At 48.2% G+C, this 23573-nt stretch overlaps 1 protein-coding gene across 3 annotated transcripts in view; it reads right to left on the reverse strand.

Annotated features, from left to right (window-relative positions):
• ECI2 (enoyl-CoA delta isomerase 2) overlaps positions 1-23573 on the reverse strand; it is a 94696-nt gene that overhangs the window by 29923 nt on the left and 41200 nt on the right. For all 3 annotated transcript variants that reach the window (XM_075585773.1, XM_075585772.1, XM_075585774.1), the window contains one exon: positions 20653-20835. In XM_075585773.1, coding sequence (XP_075441888.1) covers positions 20653-20835 — 183 coding nt within the window. The remainder of the gene's footprint in view (positions 1-20652; positions 20836-23573) is intronic.

Below are 23573 nucleotides of genomic sequence, written 5' to 3' on the forward strand. Positions count from 1 at the left end.
AATGTAAGCAGATATAAGGCAATAGAATGTTACATCCAACTAGTTTCGTAGAATTAACTACTTCTTCAGGGAACCTGCTGAACCTGGCTGCATGAAGGGAAATCCCCTTGGGAGTGAAAAGACTGACGTCCTGCCCCAGAATCAACTGAGCTGCAGCAGCAGAGGGAAGCAAGCACCTGAATCTACAGCTAACAGCCGAGTGGTAAACAGTGTGATACACACTACATGCCTTTTACCAACCTTTTTTTATGTACGCAGATATATTACCCCCTTTTTAATTCCATAATATATTGTTGAATTTGCTTCACTATTTGGCGTTGTGCGCTGTTTTCTTTTGTTTCCACACAACTGGGAGCCTGAGATTGGGGCCTTCCCATGTGATCTTCCATCCGGGGGAGAGCGACTGCGGACCATACCTCTGCCGGGGAGGTGGGCAAGAGCTAGGATGGCTGCGCGTGCCCTTGGCCTGTAGTGGAGGTCCAGGGACCATCATCCGGTGAATCCTGAGAGGCTATATTGGGCAGATCCTGCCTTGTTCCTGTTACTACAGAGTATAGTAATAAACCCGTTCCTGTTTTGCAATAAACCTCCTGCCTGGTGCGTGACCTTACTGGGGGGGAGAGGTAATACGTTCTACCGTATAAGATCACCTTCAGTTCCTGGAGTCTACGGCAGATGTACAGTAGACCTGCACTACTAAGGGGATGTGTGGGGTATGAACCCCAGAAGCCTGTTCCTGTGTCCCCACTACCATCGGCGGATGACTCCGCCCTCCTGTTGCCAGCAGGTATATGCACCATACACCCTGCAATGGCCCCTATCTGCAATTGGGTGGGGAAACACCGTTACACAAATGTAAAACAAAAATGTATTTCCCAGTACTTTATCAAAAAAGTGCATTTTATTTATTTTGACCATATATGGTTGTGCAAATTGATATGACAAGAATGCCACACTTCGATGTTTTCAATAAATATACTTTATTTAAATATTTGGGGTGTAATATACTGTAATGTAACTACACAACAGATGCGAAAAATGACCAATTTTTATGCCGAGACTCATCCTCTAACTGTATATATAAAATAATGCCAATATATATATATATATATATATATATATATATATATATATATATATATATATATATATACACACACAGGTAAACCCCGTTATAACGCGGTCCTCGGGGTCCACCCCGAGACCACCGCGTTAGTAACGGGTTCGCGCTAATTTTTTTTTTTTTTTTTATAACTTTCTTTTATTGGTTTTTCAAGGGTATTACATACAAGTATCACATTGGTACCATTTAATAGACTGTTGGACAGACAACATCTAGACAGACGTGGGGGGGGGGTAGACGAGAGAAAATTGGGGTAATGGGGAGGGGGGGAATGGGAAGGTGGTGTAGAGGAGGTAGCTCCGTTCTTGTACTTCACTGGACTTATGCCGCCACTGTGGGTTCAGTGCTATCTATGACCGTACTGCGCCTGGCTTGAGGTCAGGGGGGACGCATAGGCAACCTTGATCTGCCTTAGGCTTAGTTTTAGTGTCATATATCCCTCGTTTTTGGTCTGTCCTTGAAGGAGAACCCATCTATTTCTATCAAAGCCAGACGGAGGCATTGCTCATCCCTGGGATATCTGTCTGCGCCAACCATAGCGACCAGACTTTTTGGAAATTTGAGCCAGTGTCGTTGACCAGACTTGTCAACTTTTCCATCTGGCAAGCAAACCAAATTCTGTTCCGGATTTTATCTATTGATGGAATTGCATTCTGGTTCCACAGTGCTGCGGTCTCGCACCTCATCGCCGTAGCAAAATGTGCTATTAATTTGTTTCCTGATCTAGAGACCTCATTTGTGGGCTTACCTAACAGGAACACCCATGGGTCTAGTTGAATTTTGAGGCCCAAAAATATCCTCTGTAGCCAATCTCTGATTTGTGTCCAGACAGGTATGAGTCGTGGACAAGACCACAGCATGTGCACCAGGTCTCCCCGTTCCCCGCACTGTCTGGGACAGAGCAGGGAAGCTCCCGCAAAGAATTTTGCCAATCTAACTGGGGTGAGATACCACCTCATTAATACCTTATATGAGTTCTCCTTCAATGTCGTACAAATCGAGCTACTGGCCGCAGCTTTAAAGATTGCTGTCCAGTCGTCGTCGTCTAACGGTCCTGTCAGGTCAGTCTCCCACTGTGCCATGAACCTGGTTTTATGTGAGCTGTCAATGTCCACCCTTACCTCTTCTCTGTATAGAGCAGATATGAGTCCCCGTGTATCGGTTCCCCGATCACAGAGCTTCTCAAAATTGGTTAGCGGTGGTCTATTCAAGTGTTTGGTATAGAATGCCCGGACCTGGAGGTATCTAAGAAATTCTGTGTTGGGTAGGTCCGTTTCTGACTGAATTAGATCAAATGGCTTAATCGTGTCTCGCCCCTCCAGGTCTTTTAGTCTTCGCAACCCCAATCTTTGCCAACGTGTGAAGTTCTTATCAACCAGCCCTGGAGCAAAGTCTGGATTTCCGTACAGGGGAATCAGAGTATGTTTTGAGGTCAATGAGTGATTATTTTTAGCCGCATCCCAGACCGAGAGCGAGTTAAGCACCGAGGTCAGCGGATCCTTCAATTCTTTTAATCTAGGTTTAGAATACCAAATTAGGTCCTTAAGCTCTAGCGGGGCGCACACCTCCCTCTCCAGTGCCACCCATCTCCTCTGCTCCGGATCACCATGCCACTGTGTAATTTGGCATAGTTGTGCCGCTTTATAATATGCCATCAAGCTCGGTACTGCCAAGCCCCCAGTTTCCCTAGGTCTTTGCATAATTGACATTTTTACCCGCGGTGTTTTGTTTTTCCAAATGAATCTTGTAATTGCGTTCTGCAATTCTTTAATGTCTGATCTCACTACGGGTATCGGGAGAGTTTGGAACAGATATAGTATCCTAGGGAGGAGGTTCATTTTCACACAGTAGATTCTGCCAATCCAGGATATTCCATATGCAGACCAATCCTTTAGTTCCTTCGTGAGGGCTCTTAATAATCTCGGATAGTTCTCTTGATATAGATTGGAGCTATGTTTGGTTTTTATAGCTTTGGGCTGCCATTTAACCTGGAAGTTAATTTCTATTAATTTCTCTGTTTCTCTTGGGATATTTAGATTTAGTGCCTCCGATTTAGATTGATTGATCTTAAAACCGGAGATTCTACTAAATTTTTCCAGTAGAGCAAACAGATTGGGTAACGAGGTAAGCGGCTTTGTCAGAGACAATATGATGTCATCTGCGTATAGAGCGATTTTATGCTCTTGGGAGTTGATTTGTATTCCCGAAATATCGGGACTGTGACGTATGTGTGCCGCTAACGGTTCCACGCATAGGGCGAACAACAAGGGCGATAGTGGGCAGCCCTGTCTGGTCCCGCTTTTGATTTTAAACAACTCTGACGGGAAGCCCTGGTGAACCACCCTGGCGGTCGGTGTTGTATATAATGCTTTTATTGCCCCTAGAATTTTACCTCCAAACCCGAATGCTCCAAGCGTGGACTCCATGTATGGCCAGTCAATCCTGTCAAAGGCCTTCTCCGCGTCTAAACTTAGCACTATACCCCGGATCCCGTTGGCATTAATGTAATTAATGATATCTATTATTCGTTCTAGTATTGTCGGACGCTTGTCTATCTCTAATAAAGCCAACCTGGTCCGGGTGGATAAGCCTTGGCAGGATCGCGCTCAATCTATTGGCCAATAATTTGGAGTATATCTTAACGTCCGAATTGATTAAGGATATCGGCCTATAACTTTGACAGTTTGTGGGATCTTTGTCCTTTTTATGAATTATAGATATCGACGCCTGGAGCATCTGGTCCGAGAAGGGTTCCCCCGCCAAGTCTCCGTTAAATAACTTGAGCATGTGCGGTGCTAGGACCCCGATAAATTTTTTGTAATACAAATTAGAAAACCCGTCAGGTCCCGGGGCCTTAGAGGGTTTGAGACTCTTGATAACCGCGGTCAGTTCCTCCAGAGTGAAATCAGTCTGAATTGCCTCGCGCTCCAGTCTGTTCAGTCTAGGTAGGGCTGCTTCCTTTAAGAAGGTCTGTAATAATTTGTTCGTTTTTGGGTTGTGTGTCACCTTCTCCCCATTATAGAGCTGTTCATAAAAAAGCCTAAACTCTTCCACTATGCGTTTAGGGTTGGAGGACATTTCCCCCGTTTTGGTTTTAATGGCCTGTATATTATAACTTGGTTGCCTATTCCTGATCCTGTTAGTGTCCGGCTTGTTGGCTTTCTCAAAGAATTTCCTCTTGGTCCAACTCAGGTCTCTCTCGGCCTGGGATGTAAGGAGGAGGTTAAGTTCTATCCTTACATCCTTCAGCTCCTTAAGAATGTCCCCTCTACCTGATCGGCTATGAAGTATAGAGAGCTCATGTAACCTCTTATATAGTTGTGTCAATTCGCGCTAATTTAAAAAAAAAAACAGCCACCGCGCGCCTGATAGGGAGGGAGTGAGGAGGGAAGGAAGTGAATTAAATAAATAAAAAAAAAGGTTAAAAAAAATGGCGGCGATTCATCCCTCCTCCCTCCCAGCCCCCTCCCCCTCCCTCCCAGCCCCCTGGTTTTGCGGTGCGCGGCAACGTGTGTCTGTGTCTTCCCAGCCATATCTGCTGCTGCTGCAAGAGGTTAGGTGTGTGTTGTGTGTGTGTGTGTGTGTGTATATAATATGTGTGTGTGTGTGTGTATGTATATGTACTTCTATGTCTCTAACTAGAGGTGGGATCCCTCACATTGTTCCTGGTAACTGCCAATTATATATGACTGATGTTTGTCTAATCTCTCTATTAATGAGTGGGCATTTTTTTTTTTTAATAAAATATTTATTCTACTACATTCTCGAGCGTGCACTTCTCAATTTTGATATATAGATATCGCAGAAAGCAATACAATCATTGTTTAATATCTGAGATTGGTGCAGTGTTTATAAAGAGTTAGCAACGCATTGTACAATCTCCCTGACTGAGGGGATAATGTGGCCTTGGCTTGATAATTTTCTCCAGTTGCGGTGTCACCTTAACAGCGGGGGTGAGGGGGTTGGCAATGCATTACAGACCAATGTGTTGCTGACCGTGTCAGCGCTGAAGGGGTTGACACAGTCACTGGGAGAAAGCGCAGCAGGTTACACCGAGATGTGTCCTTAACCCTTCTGGCTTTGATCAAGTGATTTCGGCAGTGATCATAAAGATGCCAAAGTCCAAATGCCCTCGGTTAGACTGTCACTTTAGTTTAAGTGGCAGTGATTAGTGTGGTGATTTCACCCCCTCTCCCCAATTAGTGGGACTTGAAAGGCCTGTTGCAAAGTCCCCATAAATCACCCACGATCGCCGCAGAGGTGAGGGGGGTGCTGACAGGCAGGGGGGACCTGGCTACATAAGTAAATCTAATCGGGTGTAAGAAACCCCATATAAGTAGTAGGTGTGTGTGTGTGTGTGTGTGTGTGTGTGTGTGTGAAAAACGGGGGCTGCTGACATGTGAAAAACGGGGGCTGCTGACATGTGAAAAACGGGGGCTGCTGACATGTGAAAAACGGGCTGGTGGGCAGCTGACATGTGAGGGGGGGTGGGCTGCTGACATGTGAGTGTATTGTGAGAGCTGTGTGCAGTGAGTGTGTGTGCAGTGTGTCAGTGTGAGCAATGAGCAGTGTGTGCAGTGTGAGCAATGAGCAGTGTGAGCCATGTGTGCAGTGTGAGCAATGAGCAGTGTGTGCAATGAGCAGTGTGTGTCAGTGTGTGCAGTGTGAGCAATGAGCAGTGTGTGTGCATTGTGCAGTGTGTGTCAGTGTGAGCAGTGTGTGCATTGTGCAAAAAATTTTTAAAATTAAAATTTTTTTTTTTAAAGAGAGCCACGGGAAAACCGCGTTATAACCGAATCGCGGTATAACGAGGCGCGTTATAACGGGGTTTACCTGTATGTATGTATATATATATATACACAGTGTTCGACAATTAATGTTAATCACACGCCTGTAGCGAGTGGATTTAGGCCACTGGCGAGTCGTTCTGAGTCTCTATTAATTTTCCCCTGCTCGCGCCAAAATGTTCAATTTTTAAAAATAAATAAATAAATAATTCCTCTCGATCAACGACCGAGATCCCCTGAGGCTCCCAAGATGGCCGACGACCGCACGTGGACCGCCTGGAGGGATGCCGGGGGCGGGGCTTTAAAATGCCGGGCCGCAGGGGATTGGATGGGATGCCGGAGGCGGGTCTTTGACAAAAAAAAAAAAAACAACAGTCGCAGGGCACGGCCACGTGGCTTCCCGCTCTCCCCTGCCTTCCCTCCCCCGGTTCCTCTTCCCTCGGCTCCCCGGTTCTGCCTCACTCCGGCTCCTCGGCCCTCCTTCTGGTTCCCGGCACTCCCTCCCCCAGGCACCCCGGCACTCCCTCCCCCGGCTCCCCGGTTCTGCCTCCCTCCGGTTCCCCGGCTCCTCCTCCCTCGGCACCCCGGTTCTGCCGCTCCCAGGCCCTCCCTCCGGTCCCGGCCCTCCCTCCCCCCAGCTCGCTCTCCCCACCCAGAGCCCGCTCACAGCCGCTCGCTAGCAGTGCGGCACCTGCTGCTAGTGAGCGCGTGCTTCCGCCGAACCAGCCGCCTCCGCTGAACCCGCAGCTACCTGTGGTAGGATGCAGAGGGGGGGAGATGGGAGATGCAGAGGGGGCGGATGAGAGATGCAGAGGGGGGGCGGATGGGAGATGCAGAGGGGGGGCGGATGGGAGATGCAGAGGGGGGGCGGATGGGAGATGCAGAGGGTGGCGGATGGGAGATGCAGAGGGGGGGCGGATGGGAGATGCAGAGGGGGGCGGATGGGAGATGCAGAGGGGGAGAGAGATGGGAGATGCAGGGGGGGGAGAGAGATGGGAGATGCAGGGGGGGAGAGAGATGGGAGATGCAGGGGGGGAGAGAGATGGGAGATGCAGGGGGGGAGAGAGATGGGAGATGCAGGGGGGAGAGAGATGGGAGATGCAGGGGGGGGAGAGAGATGGGAGATGCAGGAGGGGGGGAGAGAGATGGGAGATGCAGGGGGGGGAGAGAGATGGGAGATGCAGGGGGGGGAGAGAGATGGGAGATGCAGGGGGGGGAGAGAGATGGGAGATGCAGGGGGGAGAGATATGGGAGATGCAGGGGGGGGAGAGAGATGGGAGATGCAGGGGGGGGGAGAGAGGTGGGAGATGCAGGGGGGGAGAGAGATGGGAGATGCAGGGGGGGAGAGAGATGGGAGATGCAGGGGGGGAGAGAGATGGGAGATGCAGGGGGGAGGAGAGAGATGGGAGATGCAGGGGGGAGGAGAGAGATGGGAGATGCAGGGGGGAGGAGAGAGATGGGAGATGCAGGGGGGAGGAGAGAGATGGGAGATGCAGGGGGGAGGAGAGAGATGGGAGATGCAGGGGGGGAGAGAGATGGGAGATGCAGGGGGGGAGAGAGATGGGAGATGCAGGGGGGGGAGAGATGGGAGATGCAGGGGGGGAGAGAGATGGGAGATGCAGGGGGGGGAGAGAGATGGGAGATGCAGGGGGGGGGAGAGAGATGGGAGATGCAGGGGGGGAGAGAGATGGGAGATGCAGGGGGGAGAGAGATGGGAGATGCAGGGGGGGAGAGAGATGAGAGATGCAGGGGGGAGAGAGATGGGAGATGCAGGGGGGGAGAGAGATGGGAGATGCAGGGGGGGAGAGAGATGGGAGATGCAGGGGGGGAGAGATGGGAGATGCAGGGGGGGGAGAGAGATGGGAGATGCAGGGGGGGAGAGATGGGAGATGCAGGGGGGGAGAGATGGGAGATGCAGGGGGGGAGAGATGGGAGATGTAGGGGGGGAGAGAAAGAGATGGGAGATGCAGGGGGGAGAGAAAGAGATGGGAGATGCAGGGGGGGAGAGAAAGATGGGAGATGCAGGGGGGGAGAGAAAGAGATGGGAGATGCAGGGGGGGAGAGAAAGAGATGGGAGATGCAGGGGGGGGGGGAGAAAGAGATGGGAGATGCAGGGGGGGAGTGAAAGATGAGAGATGCGGGGGGGGGGGGGAGAGAAAGAGATGGGAGATGCACTCAATCACCCCGCCACCCAATTCATTCTCATTCTCCCCCTCTCTCCCTCCCCCTCTCTCTTCCCCCTCTCTCTTCCCCCTCTCTCTTCCCCCTCTCTCTTCCCCCTCTGTGTCTGTGTCACACTCTGTTTCTGGATCTCTTATTTACCCTATATATCTTAACTGCCCTATACTACACCGAAATAACCTACACTGCTTTCTTCCAGATCTGACTCAAGCTTCACACGGAAGACATCGGAACCCCCCCTAACCCAGAAGACAGGTAATAAACACCTCCCCTCCAATGTATAACATTGCGGGAATGAGGGTACCTGGACATTGAGGGACTGCGGATCAGGTAAGATCCCAGGCGGGATTACTGCTTTAGATATTGTGAAGCGGGGACGTCCAGACACTGGTTAAGGACACACACACATAACAAGGACTAATTGTAGTATAATGTAATACAATAAATAGATTTATGTCAAAAACGAATGTTGTTCTGACTAGGAATTTATTAACTGTATTTTATTTTTCTATTTTATTTTAAAGCGGGGTTGGGGGCGGGACTAGGGGCGGGATTGGGGGCGGGACTAGGTGGCGAGTAGATTTTTTTGGTTGGGCGAGTAGATTTTTGGGTGATTTGTCGAACACTGTGTGTATATATATATATATATATATATATATATATATATATATATATATATATATATATATATATATATATATATATATATATATATATAGTCCCCTATTAATAAATTCTAATTTATAAGAATTTAACAATAAAACTTATACAAATACATTAGGTCCTGCAATAGTTACCATAATGAACCGTCTGTGAACGTAATATATACAGTATATTGAAATATCAACATTTTTAAAATATATCAAATTACTTCCCAAATTTTTTTTTAGTGAATGAAGACACATAAAGGGTGGAGTGTGGGCCGAGAAAAAAAAAAAAAGTCTGTGGAGCTTATAAAAAATGTTGACTGAGCTGACGCATTTGTGTATGAAAAAAAAATGCAAATTTTATTTATGTCTGATATGTGACATTTATTAAGAGTATTTCTCCTCTTGGTGAATTTGGCACCTTGTATGCTAGTATTGTGTACTACGGGGAGAGTCTTACGCTATCTTTATAGAGGTAAATAAGAATTTTAATCAGTGTTAGGACCTGGAGATTTGTCATGCCTTGAATGGGCTTGCAGGCTTATACGCTTTGGCCAAAGGGTTAACTAAATGACCCTTGTTCAAGAGATATACTGTATAGGTATTTCACCTACAGTACATTTTTGTCACATTGGATTTTGCTCTGGGGTTGTTTCTTGCTATCTTTTAGGTAACAGAGAAACCAACTCAGAAACCAAATCAAGAAAAATAACTACCATTTCTTAATACATATATCTGTGTCACCATGCAAATGTAACTCTGCCCCAATCTCATCACAGAGATATCTGAAAATGGTGCAATGAAGATTAAGACATGGTCACAGCTTGCCACAGATCTATTTCAGCACAACTTATGACAAATAAGCGACTTTGTGCATAAAGCCTGTGTCAGACAATCTTAATATAATCCGTGCGGTAGGTCTGGTGGCACCCGATTGCCACCGGATTTATAGCATTTGTGGTCATGTACTCTCTTCAGTAGCGATCCCATGGCCGCAATCGCCATCCCAGCTGACGTGAACAGAAGTGGAGCGGACAGCCCGATCAAACCCATGAAAATTAGCAACTTTACCTTGACGTACATGGTCAACATGGCCTCTGGCGTGCCATGGCCAGTGCCCTACCAGGTATGCCATTATGGTATGGAAAAAGTTAATGCCAACAGTATCTGTAATGCTTCAAATGAGGTCTGCTAGAAAATAAGGCGAGTTGAATCAGAGAATTACAGATGTTTGAAAGTATATTAAATAGTTTACAAGTTGACATACACTACCGACACACTTTATTAAAGTGTGGCCGGTACCGCAAGCCGGGAGATTTCCCGGCTTGCTAGTGGCCGCCCCTCGGCGTGCCGCGCGTCATAGACGCGCGGTCACGCGTCTTCGGGAGCCTGCGCCCCCTGCACGCGCGTCCAGGGCTCCCCGAGGGAGCCCTGGTGTCCCACGATCGCGGGACGGCGGCAGGGGGTTCCGGGGGACCCGGCGGACCCGGCAGCGGTAGGGAGAGCGCCCCGATCGGAGGGCGCTCTTCCGCTGCTTCGGCGCGCGCCCGTCACCCTCGGGCGCGCGCCAGGCTACTGCTGCGGCCAAGAACGGGCAAATGCTCGAATAAACTTGGCCGCAGCAGTACGAATATATTTAGTCAATAAGCAAATATGTTCCTGTTTCGGAGGGATCGAGGAAATTGAAGAGGTGACAGAGTATGTTTATATATTAAATCAGACTAAAATCCTATAAGGGAAGATGTATACTGTATGAAAGGAATGATGAAAATGTAGAGACTTTGTAGACAGAAATTTGCAGTGGAGGTAAAAGTATGGAGAAAATGTTTGTAGCGATATGCTATAAACCACCAAATATCTGTGAGATTGAGGAAGCTAAAATACTTTTGAAAGTGGAGAAGGCATCAAAACTTGGTCATATTTGAATAATGGATGATTTTAATTATTCGAACAGACTGGAGCAATGACATTAGCATTACAACTAACGGAAACAGGTGTTTGGGGTGCTAAAAGACAATTACATGGCCCAAATAATTGAGGAACCAACCAGGAAAGGGGCATAATTGGATTTAGTAATATCAAACAATGTAGAAGTAATAACAAATATTCAAGTCAGGGAACATTTTGGAAATAGTGGTTTGGTCATAACATGACCTCATTTGAAATAAATTACCAAAAAACATATTGTATGGGTTCAACAAAGACTTAAAATTTTAGAAAGGTATATTTTAATAAAGTGACAAATCTAGAATGAATAAAAATGGGATGATATTTTTGCAGGAATTTTTTTTAGACGATAAATGGACAGTCTTTAAAACATTGTTAGATAAGTACACCTCAGTGCATACCCTTGGGTATTAAATATAAAAGAAACAAGTCTAAACCAATGTGTCTAAATAAAGAGGATGGGGTAAATGGAAAAGAAGAGGCATGCATTTAGATTCCTAAATTCAGAAGGAACAGAGGCATCATATCAGCATTATAAGGAATGTAACAAATTGCAAAAAGGAAATCAGATTGGCAACATTTTAAATAAAAAATTAGAAAAAAAAAAAAAAAAGGATTGCAATAGAAAGTAAGATCAAGCCTAAAAAGTTATTTAAAGAGATATATATACATATACTGTATATATATATATATATATATACATATACTGTGTATATATATATATATATATATATATATATATATATATATATATACACATACACACACACACACACACACACACACACACACACACACACACACACACACACACACACATATACATACATATACATATATTTGTTTTTTTTAACTAAAGAGAATATACATTGCAAGACCATTTCAGTGTGAGATGGGCAGGCAAATTATAAGGATAAGATAAGGAAAAGGCAGAGGCATTAAATAAATTATTAGCCTCTGTATTTACAAGGAGGAATCAATTGCAAAAATAGTGCCACTGGAGGGACTTCTATATTAACAAACAATTGGTTAACTGAGGAAGTGCATAGACAGGTTGATAAAAAATAAAGTAAATAAAGTACCTGGCCCCGATGGCATGCACCCAAAGATTCTTAAGGAGCAAAATTCAGTCATAGCCAAACCATTGCATTTAATATTTGAAGACTTCTCCATAGGCGCAGTACCACAATATTGCCTGTACAGGCAGTCCTCAGTTATCCGACACAATGCGTTACTCAAAATGGCGTTGTAAAGCGAAACGTTGTAAAGCGAAACACATTTTCCCATAGGAACACTGTTTAAATGAAAGGTTCCATTCCTGAAGGCATTTTTAACACTAAAATACACCAAATATTTTATGCAGGCAATAAGATATGCAGCACACACATAAATTATATAGTGTATATACTGTATTAAATATATAATATAACACAATAAATAATATATTATATAGTATAATATAATATTATATAATATTATATATACACTCTTACGACGCTTTGCAACGTTGTTTATGTGAATGTGAATATATATATACACATGCACAACGTTGCAAAGTGTCGTAAGAGCGTTGGATAAGCCATTTTGGCGTTGTGAAAATGAACATAGGTATGCATTGCACAGCGTTGGATAAGCCATTCGTTGTAAAGCGAAGCGTTGTAAAACGAGGACTGCCTGTATTTCAAAAGGGCACCACCGGGGAATTACAGAGCTGTAAGCAATAGTGGGGAAGCTGCTTGAAGGTTCAGTATGGAATAAAAGTCAGGAATACCTAATGGGTAACATAATTATTAGTAATAGTCAGCATGGATTTATGAAGGATAGGTCGTGCAAAACTAAAATCTTTTTAGTTTATTTGGGGAGGTAAGTAGGCATTTAGACAGGGCAAAACAGTTGATGTGGTCTACTTAGATTTTGCAAAGGCTTTTGAGACCGTGCCACACAAGAGGTTAGTGTACAAAATAAAGGAAATTGGTCTCAATAGAAATATTTGCACCTGGATTGAAAACTGGCTGAAGGATAGACACAAATGGAAGCTTTTCAGGTTGGGCTAAAGTTGTATATGGAGCACCTCAAGGATCGGTACATGGACCCCTGCCTTTTAGCTTGTTTATTAATGACTTAGAGGTTGGTATAGACAGCAAAGTCTCCATCTTTCCTGATGACACAAAATTATGTAAGGTAGTAAAATCAGAGCAGGATGTAATTTCTCTCCAGAAGGATGTTGATAGACTGGAAATATAGGAAGGTAAATGGCAAATGAGGATTAATATAAATACATGTACGGTTATGTATTTGGGAAACAAGAACAAACAGGCAACTTAAATTAAAAGGGGCAAAATTAGTTCAATCAATGATGGAGAAGGTTGTAGGAGTGTTTATACTCTGGGTGTATTAGTAGGTCTGTTTTCAGTCTAAGCAATAATGCTCAATGTCAGGCAGGCAGTAGCTGCAAACGCAAATAAGGTCTTATGTTGCATTAAACAGGGTTTGGAGGGAAGGGAAATAAGCATAACTATGCCACTGAATAAAACATTAGTAAAACTACACCTTTAATATGAAGTACAGTTTTGAGCACCACTCCATACAACAATACATTATGGAACTAGAAAAAGAGCAGAGAAGATACACAAATTAATAAAAAGAGGATGGAAAATCTGATGTAGCCATGTCTGGTTTTGGCTACTACTCTACCCTCCCCAACACTTAAGCCCTTGTAACAGCGCAGGCAGTGTTAGGCCTGGGACATAGTGGTTGTATCCGGGCGGAGGCGCACTGAGGCTCAGGGAAAGCGGTGCTTTCCTTGGCCTTACACAGCGCGCCGTCCGTGGGCGGGTCTAGGGGCGGGCCAATGACGTCACGGAGCTGGTTTGCCCTCACTGGGCGAACCGCTCACGTGACCGGCCCTGCGCTCCGGCGAGCGCCAAATCTGAAGACTCGTGAGACACACGCTTCCGCAAGCGTGCGCGAGTCCCTGCTAAAGCCGCTCTCATTGCGGCTGCAGGGGCTCAGTGCCGAACAGCAGCAAGCCTCAGCACGGGTCAGCGCGCCCGAGGCCTTAGGCCGATTACAGGTTTTCCCCTGCAGTAAATAGCTCCCTTGAGTGACAGGTTGGGAGGGACTAAGGCTTGTGTTCTGCCCAATCCTGGGTTCAGACCTTGGACCCTCCCCATGGGTACTTAAGGGGCTTCACCACCAAATTTAGTCAGTGTTCTCTACCCTGAGAGAGAGACTGTCCCAGGAAGCGTGTGTGCAGGGCTCTGACCACCTTCCATCCCCTCCCTTAGGGGAGCGGAAGTGAGGACTATGCCCCTCATCCCACCAGGGGGTGAGCGAAGAGATCAGTATAAACTCTGGAGGCCTCAAGCCCCAGGGTTGAGTCCAGGGACCATCTGGAGCAAGGAAGAGACCAGGGAATCGGTTAAATGCGGTATCCTGTGAGTTTGGACAAAGCCGTTCCTGTTTTATAAAATACTAGCTGAGAGACCCGGCGTTGCCCGGGATGTAATGTTCCCGTTCCTCTCTCTCCTCCCCCCTCTCTCTGTTTGTCCCCCATTCACATCAATCCAGTCCCCCCCCTCCCTCCCTCCTTTACAGCTTCATGTAGCGTGTGTGCGTCAGTCACTGTGTGTTTGCTCGCGCGTCAGTGAGTCTGAGGCAGAAACACAAACACACACAGACTGACTGACGCACACACAGTCAGTGTGTGCCTCAGTCAGTGTGTGCGTGCGTCAGTCAGGGTTTGTGTGCGCGTCAGTCAGTGTGTGCGTGCGTGCGGCAGTCAGTCAGTGTGTGCGCGCGGGGCGTCAAAGGCAGGGGGAGGCGTCAAAGGCAGGGGGGGGGCGTCAAAGGGAGGGGGGGGGGCGTCAAAGGGAGGGGGGGGGGCGTCAAAGGGAGGGGGGGGGGCGTCAAAGGGAGGGGGGGGGGCGTCAAAGGGAGGGGGGGGCATCAAAGGGAGGGGGGGGGCGTCAAAGGGAGGGGGGGGGGCGTCAAAGGGAGGGGGGGGGCGTCAAAGGGAGGGGGGGGGGCGTCAAAGGGAGGGGGGGGGGCGTCAAAGGGAGGGGGGGGGGCGTCAAAGGGAGGGGGGGGGCGTCAAAGGGAGGGGGGGGGCGTCAAAGGGAGGGGGGGGGGCGTCAAAGGGAGGGGGGGGGGCGTCAAAGGGGGGGGGGCGTCAAAGGGAGGGGGGGGGGCGGCGTCAAAGGGAGGGGGGGGGCGGCGTCAAAGGGAGGGGGGGGGCGCCTCAAAGGCATGGATTCCTCCCCCTGCATTTCCTGCAGTGGACAGGAGGGGGGGGGCAGTGGACAGGAGGGGGGGGGCAGTGGACAGGAGGGGGGGGGGCAGTGGACAGGAGGGGGGGGGGCAGTGGACAGGAGGGGGGGGGGCAGTGGACAGGAGGGGGGGGGCAGTGGACAGGATGGGGGGGGGCAGTGGACAGGAGGGGGGGGGGCAGTGGACAGGAGGGGGGGGGGCAGTGGACAGGAGGGGGGGGCAGTGGACAGGAGGGGGGGCAGTGGACAGGAGGGGGGGGGGCAGTGGACAGGAGGGGGGGGGGCAGTGGACAGGAGGGGGGGGGGGCAGTGGACAGGAGGGGGGGGGGGCAGTGGACAGGAGGGGGGGGGGCAGTGGACAGGAGGGGGGGGCAGTGGACAGGAGGGGGGGGGCAGTGGACAGGAGGGGGGGGGGCAGTGGACAGGAGGGGGGGGGGCAGTGGACAGGAGGGGGGGGGGCAGTGGACAGGAGGGGGGGGGGCAGTGGACAGGAGGGGGGGGGCAGTGGACAGGAGGGGGGGGGCAGTGGACAGGAGGGGGGGGGGCAGTGGACAGAAGGGGGGGGCAGTGGACAGGAGGGGGGGGGGCAGTGGACAGGAGGGGGGGGCAGTGGACAGGAGGGGGGGGGCAGTGGACAGGAGGGGGGGGCAGGAGGGGGGACGCAGTGGACAGGAGGGGGGACGCAGTGGACAGGAGGGGGGGCAGTGGACAGGAGGGGGGGGCAGTGGATAGGAGGGGGGGGCAGTGGATAGGAGGGGGGGGCAGTGGATAGGAGGGGGGGGCAGTGGACAGGAGGGGGGGGCAGTGGACAGTGACACACACACACACACACACACACACACCTCAGTTGATGCGCCCTTTCTCAGTTCCGTTTGGCGCCGGAGGTGGGGAGCGACACCTACCTGTACTTCCGGGCGCCGCCACCGTCTGACTCGGCGCCACGAGGGAGGAAGGGGGTCCGCCATCGGGAGGGGGGGGGGGCGTCAAAGGGAGGGGGGGGGGCGTCAAAGGGGGGGGGGGCGTCAAAGGGAGGGGGGGGCGGCGTCAAAGGGAGGGGGGGGGCGCCTCAAAGGCATGGATTCCTCCCCCTGCATTTCCTGCAGTGGACAGGAGGGGGGGGGCAGTGGACAGGAGGGGGGGGGCAGTGGACAGGAGGGGGGGGGGCAGTGGACAGGAGGGGGGGGGGCAGTGGACAGGAGGGGGGGGGGCAGTGGACAGGAGGGGGGGGCAGTGGACAGGAGGGGGGGGCAGTGGACAGGAGGGGGGGGCAGTGGACAGGAGGGGGGGGGGCAGTGGACAGGAGGGGGGGGGCAGTGGACAGGAGGGGGGGGGGCAGTGGACAGGAGGGGGGGGGCAGTGGACAGGAGGGGGGGGGGCAGTGGACAGGAGGGGGGGGGCAGTGGACAGGAGGGGGGGGGGCAGTGGACAGGAGGGGGGGGGCAGTGGACAGGAGGGGGGGGGGGCAGTGGACAGGAGGGGGGGGGGCAGTGGACAGGAGGGGGGGGGCAGTGGACAGGAGGGGGGGGCAGTGGACAGAAGGGGGGGGCAGTGGACAGGAGGGGGGGGGCAGTGGACAGGAGGGGGGGGGCAGTGGACAGGAGGGGGGGGGCAGTGGACAGGAGGGGGGGGGCAGTGGACAGGAGGGGGGGGGCAGTGGACAGGAGGGGGGGTCAGGAGGGGGGACGCAGTGGACAGGAGGGGGGACGCAGTGGACAGGAGGGGGGGCAGTGGACAGGAGGGGGGGGCAGTGGATAGGAGGGGGGGGCAGTGGATAGGAGGGGGGGGCAGTGGATAGGAGGGGGGGGGCAGTGGACAGGAGGGGGGGGCAGTGGACAGTGACACACACACACACACACACACACACACACACCTCAGTTGATGCGCCCTTTCTCAGTTCCGTTTGGCGCCGGAGGTGGGGAGCGACACCTACCTGTACTTCCGGGCGCCGCCACCGTCTGACTCGGCGCCACGAGGGAGGAAGGGGGTCCGCCATCTTACGCGCCGCGTGGCAGCTGCGAGAAGCGAGGTGATTTGGAGCGGGGAGGGGGGAGAGGTGATTTGGAGCGGGGAGGGGGGAGAGGTGATTTGGAGCGGGGAGAGGTGATTTGGAGCGGTGAGGGGGAGAGGTGATTTGGAGCGGTGAGGGGGGAGAGGTGATGCCCCTGGAGAGGGGGAAAGGTGATTTGGAGCGGGGAGGGGGAGAGGTGATGCCGCTGGGGAGGGGGAAGAGGTGATGCCGCTGGGGAGGGGGAAGAGGTGATGCCGCTGGGGAGCGGGGAGAGGTGATTTGGAGCGGGGAGAGGTGATTTGGAGCGGGGAGAGGTGATTTGGAGCGGGGAGGGGTGATTTGGAGCGGGGAGGGGTGATTTGGAGCGGGGAGGGGTGATTTGGAACGGGGAGGGGTGATTTGGAGCGGGGAGGGGTGATTTGGAGCGGGGAGGGGGAGAGGTGATTTGGAGCGGGGAGGGGTGATGCCGCTGGGGAGGGGGGAGAGGTGATTTGGGGAGGGGGAGAGGTGATGCCGCTGGGGAGGGGGGAGAGGTGATTTGGAGCGGGGAGGGGGAGAGGTGATGCCGCTGGGGAGGGGGGAGAGGTGATTTGGAGAGGGGAGAGAGTGTGTGTGTGTGTGTGTGTGTGTGTGTGTGTGTGTGTGTGTGTGTGTGTGTGTGTGTACACCGGACATCCAGACAGGCAGGCAAACATACAGTGCTTTCACTAATATAGTATAAGATACTCATGAGACTGATATACACCAAGACTGAAATCTATCAGGGGGAGTATCAGAGGGTTCTCCTGCAGGGATGGTCTCCAGCACTCCTGGAGCCTGCAAGAGATGGAGGTGCCGCACCAGTGAGAGAGAACCAACCATCATCCCAAAAGTCTGTCCTGTCTTCCCCACTAACAACGGTGGAACCTCAAAGCTTCTGTGAATCAGCAGGTAACCAGCACATGACATTGAGTAATCTCCCAGAGGGTGGGGAAAACCTGTTACACTGACTTATGAGGAGAGGCTAGCTAAATTAGATTTGTTTACATAAGAAAATAGGCTTCTAAGAGGGGATATGATAACTATATGCAAAATATACCACCCTCCTACTGTCTCTGTACGTTCTTCCTACTTGCCACTTATATTGTAAGCTCTTCATGGCAGGGACTCTTTTTCCTAATGTTACTTTTAAGTCTGAAGCGCTTATCCCCATTATGTTATATTATGCCATGTCTATTACTGCAGTGAAGCATTATGTACATAGATGGCGCTATATAAATATAAGATATACATACACACATATATTAGGGGTCAATACAAGGAGCTTTAAAAAAAAACCAAACTATTAATTTCAAGGGCAGTACAAACGACACTGGGTCATACCTTAAAGTTGGAGGAAAGAAAATTTCACCAGCAACAAAGGAAAGGGTCCTTTATAGTAAGGGCAGTTACAATGTGGAATTGATTACCCATGGAGTCTGATGGCAGATACAATAGATATCTTGAAAAAGAGGGCGAACATCTTTTAATAAAGGAAAGGTTTATACCAAATAAGTAAACATGGGAAGGATGTTGATCCAAGGAGAAATTGGATTGCCATTATTTGGAGTCATGAATTAATTTATTTTTTCCCTTATGAGATATCATTGGATACTGTTTCACTTGTTATTTTTTGTTTGCCTTCTTCTGGATCAATCTACTGTAAATATAGGATAAATATCTTCCATCTAAATTTAACATAGGTTGAACTTGATGGACATACAGTATGTCTTTTTTCAACCTCATCTACTATAACTATAGTATAGTATGCAACATAGAATTATAAACTTGTCCAACAATGACTATTGTACATATTGAAATTGGCCCTGGTTCACTATGTCAATATAGCAGAAAGAGTTGGCAAATAATAAAAGCTGCATAAAAATGAAGACAAGTTTTAGATAAAAGCCAAACCTGCTTCTCGTGCTATTTTCTAGCTTCTTTATAAATTAGTTGTCAAGGCTATGTTTTTTGGTCTTTCCATTGTCTAGGATTGTGAGGTAGCAAGCCCTTTTTCACTGTCATTTCCTTTGCTTTGATATACACCTTCACATTTTCCTGATCCTCCTTTTCTACAGAAGTTATACTGATGGAAAGGGTGCCAATTTCACACCAAATAAAAAGCAGCTTTGTGTCCCTTTTGTTGTCCTCAATACATGCTCTGACTTTCATGACAAAGGTGACTTGACATGGTTGCTTTGCCCTTATATCCCATTTTATCTTCACTGTTTTGACAAAGATTACAAATCAAAAAGGAGAAACTCTGTTTTTATTTTAACCACTATTCTACAAGTTTACACTTTAAAGATTGCCTCGTGAAATACCAAAACAAGTGACAAATAATTATGTTTTAGAAGTGATGGCCGTCCACAGCCATCACTTCTAAAACATAATAATTTTACGGAAAAGAAGAGACATAGGTGGTTTTAAACATATTTCAACTTGTTATTCATGAACAGTAAAATGCAGCACTGAAGTGGTTCAAGCTTGTAGTTAAAAAGAACAATTTATGGAGTGTGAAAAACGCGAGTATCATATATTGCTAAAAATATGAAAACGCGGCAGTAATTATTAAATAAAACACTAGAGGCAGAAAAGTTGTAACAGTTAAGGATCTTGCGTAATAGCTTGTACAAATGACTGTCAAATTGAGTTTTGCTGTTTAACCTCTAACATTCTAAGTTGAGTTTCATGACAATATTTTCTTGTAGCTGCCTTGAAGGCCTATGCTTAAGTGCCAACTCCTCACTTTAGTTTAGAGAAAGAAAAAAAAACTGCTTCCCGAGATACAGGACCCATTATAGAGTGCCGGTATCCCCCTGCTTTGTTCAAATGTCCCGGTCACGTGGGCCGTGACGCGGGAGAATTGAAACATGTCGGGGATACTGGCACACCATAACAGGGCCTGTAACTCAGGAAATAGGGGGTTCCCGGACCTGAAATTAATGCGATTCAGCTCTGGAGACCCCCTTCTTCAATACGGTGTTATTAAAATAAAAGGCTGTGTGATCTATTAGAGGCGCACAGGTAGAGTGACTGATTCAGTCTCACTGTCAGTGCGCGTCTCTTACAGGCAGGTGCAGCCCGGTAGAATTCACAGCGGGCGAGTCCCATTCAAACGCAGGGACCCCCGGTGTGTTAATCACGATGGGCCATTACTGACTGCTAGGTGATGTGCAGCAGATGGTCAAGGCATTGCACACAGTTGAAAACCCCATGCTCGCAGGCAAGCGACCGACCATAGTGCTACATCGGTATAAACTCAGTAGAGAAACCATGGCAAATAAAGCATTTTAAAGGGAGTTGACTGCTAGTTTCACAGTAAGCAAAAAATGTCAGATGCATGGAGGCAATGATGTCACCCAGACACTCCACACTTGCAGTGTCTGCCATGACAAAAGAATTTCATATGAGAAGCCTTTAGATTTGGTCTGTCTAGATAGTAATGAGTGTAGACAAGTTCTCTACCGAGACTTTTGTCCTACAATCAACTGTAACTAGTGATGTATCTCAATCAAGGCCCAACTTCCAAAGCTCTCAGCTTGAAATATTGCTCTTGTTCCTACCAAGTAGGGAATGTGGCATTTCCTCAGTGTGTGCTGCCATGGCAAACACAGCAAACGTGCACTTAATACAGTATTAAGAAAGTATATACAAACCACATATACTTTACCTGAAGAGTAATAGCATTTTTTTTTTCTGGCCGACTCAGAATTATTTTGGAAATATTATCCTGGCAAAAAAACTGCAGCGTTTCATATTTTCCATGGCCAGCACTGGATGATGTCTCTTTTTTGGAGGATTCAGAAGATGCCAAACTGGATACAAGTTCGACATAGGACTGCCTGGCCTTATCCTGGAATTGAATGCACATCAGATGAAAAATTATAAAAACCTTTTCTCATTTCTGTTAAACAAAACTTTCTGGACCATATTAAAACAAGAGCATAGCTAGACAAATACATTAACATAAAATATTACAAATCTCTAATCATTCAGGCTCCATGACATTTCCATTTCCCATTGTCCGATTTCTAAAGACTTAACATTTTGCTTGAAATAAATTACATGCTCACATCCCCATACTGCTTTAATTTTGTATTATTACTGTATTAGGAGTCCCCATAAATGTTAGTAAACATAAAATGCAGAAAAGAATATCAATGGGGTTTGACGGTCTGTATTCTCTACCTTGATGTCTCCTATCATGTGAATCTCACCAGTACAATCATGATGTGTCACTTTAGACACTTACAAGTCACTCGATTATCTTTCTTTCTTCATGTTGAACACACCGAAATAGGCAATGGGGAAGTCAGTTGTGAACTATTTTAGTGATCAAATTAATGTTTGGCGCTTCACATGGTCTTACTATGACACTAACCACTCATTAACAGGGTACACACACACACACACACACACACACACACACACACTAGCTTAGTTGGGTAAAGTGTAATAATTTAACAGTGCAATAGGATTTGCCGCCGTGAAAAAAAAAAAAAAATGTATATATATATATTTTACTGTAATTTTATTTTCTTGTACGCCACTAATGGCAGTGGGTACTAATTGGAATTAGCTCCTTCCTCAGCATAGGTAGGACAGGAAACACTTATGCAGGATCCTGGTATAGAAGCCGCTCCCTTTCCCTGCAGAGGCAATCTTCAGTTTCTCCCATAGCTATAAAACATAACTGATACATTAATTACAGAGAGGGTATGATGTACCCGCTGCCATTAGTGGAGTACAGGAAAATTACGGTAAGATGAATACATTTTCTATTTTCCTGTTCCCCACATGGCAGTAGGTACTAATTGGGATATACCAAAGCTCACCCAATTGGAAGGAAACAAGAGGACAAGAATGCATAAACCGTTAACTAAAAATTGTATAATCTACAATCGCTTGCAGAATTCTCCTGCCAAAGCTTGCTTCAGCTGAGGCTTGTATATCCAGTTATTAGTATTTCACAAAGGTGTAGCTTTAGAAATTTGCCTTGGAGATGCTTGGGCTTTGAATGAGGTAGAAACTACCCTGGTCGAATGTGCCTTTATGCCCTACGGGACCCGTTTGCCTTCAAGGTTATAGGCAAGTTTGATGCTTGAGGTTCTGTATATTGTCAGGTACAGGCGTCCAACCCAACACTAGGGTTATATGGGGAATCCTTATTTACCTTGTTAGGTTTTTAGATTTATATTGTCCCCCCGCCTTCCCCCCTATGTGCATTTTTATGCTTCCCTGCAGTCATTGACCTCGAGGCTACGTTCTCTACTGGCACAAGCTAGTACATACACCACTTGTGTTTCAATTCTCTGCACTCATACTTACCTGTTGTACATCACAGGTTGACAACTTGATCACAGTTATACCAGAGAACTTTTCTCTTTGTGTTTTGTTACTACAGAGGTACACATTACTCTCATCCCAGTGCATATATTATTTGTCCAGTCATATCCTGTCCGTTTAGTTCCGTGGAGGAGTTTTGGGGGGGTTTCCCCTGTCTTTATATTTTTATCGTGAATAAATTATTTATCATTATTTGATAACCAGAGTGCCTGCCTGCCTCTCTCTATATATCTATATCTATTTGGCCTAGCCTCCGGCTGCTACTTCTTTTCCTGGGCCCTACCAGTGTAAGTCCTGATAGGTGCAAGCAGTGGATGGGCTAATTCCTTCAAATAGGCCTTGTGTGCTTTTGCAGCTTTGGCTATATTAGATGTATCCAAAGGCGGGCCTAGCAACAGCCTGAGAGTGTCAGCCTGAGTGGTGGGTACTGATTGGACAACATACTAAATGTGATGGCCTATCAGTATCCAGATCTGGCTTGTTATGAACCAGAGTTACTGTGACACCCAAAGGATATAAATACTGGCACTTTCCTAAAGTGGGGGTCTCTTTCCTCCGCCTGGGGAGTGAGCACAATCTACCCTCCATTTCACTAGGGGATGTGAGGAGGAGTCCAGAGGCCTGGTCTGGGCCTCAAGCCTTAACCAGTGTACTTTCAATAGGGGATGCTGGGAGAAGAAAGCACCCGCTTTGTACATCTGTTCTGATTGCAATAAATACCATGGAACCATCACCAGTGTGTTTCAATGTCTTGCTGCTGAAATAAAGGTGTCAGTATGGGCCATCCTACTTCTATCCAGAGGATCCATGCTGAATGGAGGCGCTGCACAGATGAACTAAGGTACCCTGTAAACATGTCCTGTTCTCCCCACAACACCGCAGAGCACTCAGCCCCCCTGTTGCCAAACAAGAACAGGACAGGTTTTGCAACAGCAGAGCAGACAACAGTGGGACTGATGAACTTATGTGTTTGTGCATCACAGACTGTTACATGCTTTCCCTACTATGAAAGGAAAGGGGGCATCTCTCATTGAGGCTTTACCAGCGAGGAGGTTACCCAGGCCCTTGCCTAAAGAAAGAAAATATGTTGGGGCATACTTTGGGCTTCATGACAGGGAGTGTGGATACCCTCATATCAGCACACACTACCAATATGTGGGGCATACCCTGGGATCCGCCAGGGAGCATGGATACCCACAGCCTCCGCTGAAAATATGTTTGGGGCGTACTCTGAGTTTCATGGGA

This window comes from Ascaphus truei, chromosome 2 (genome assembly GCF_040206685.1).
Source record: "Ascaphus truei isolate aAscTru1 chromosome 2, aAscTru1.hap1, whole genome shotgun sequence".
In the NCBI taxonomy this organism is placed as follows: Eukaryota; Metazoa; Chordata; class Amphibia; order Anura; family Ascaphidae; genus Ascaphus; species Ascaphus truei.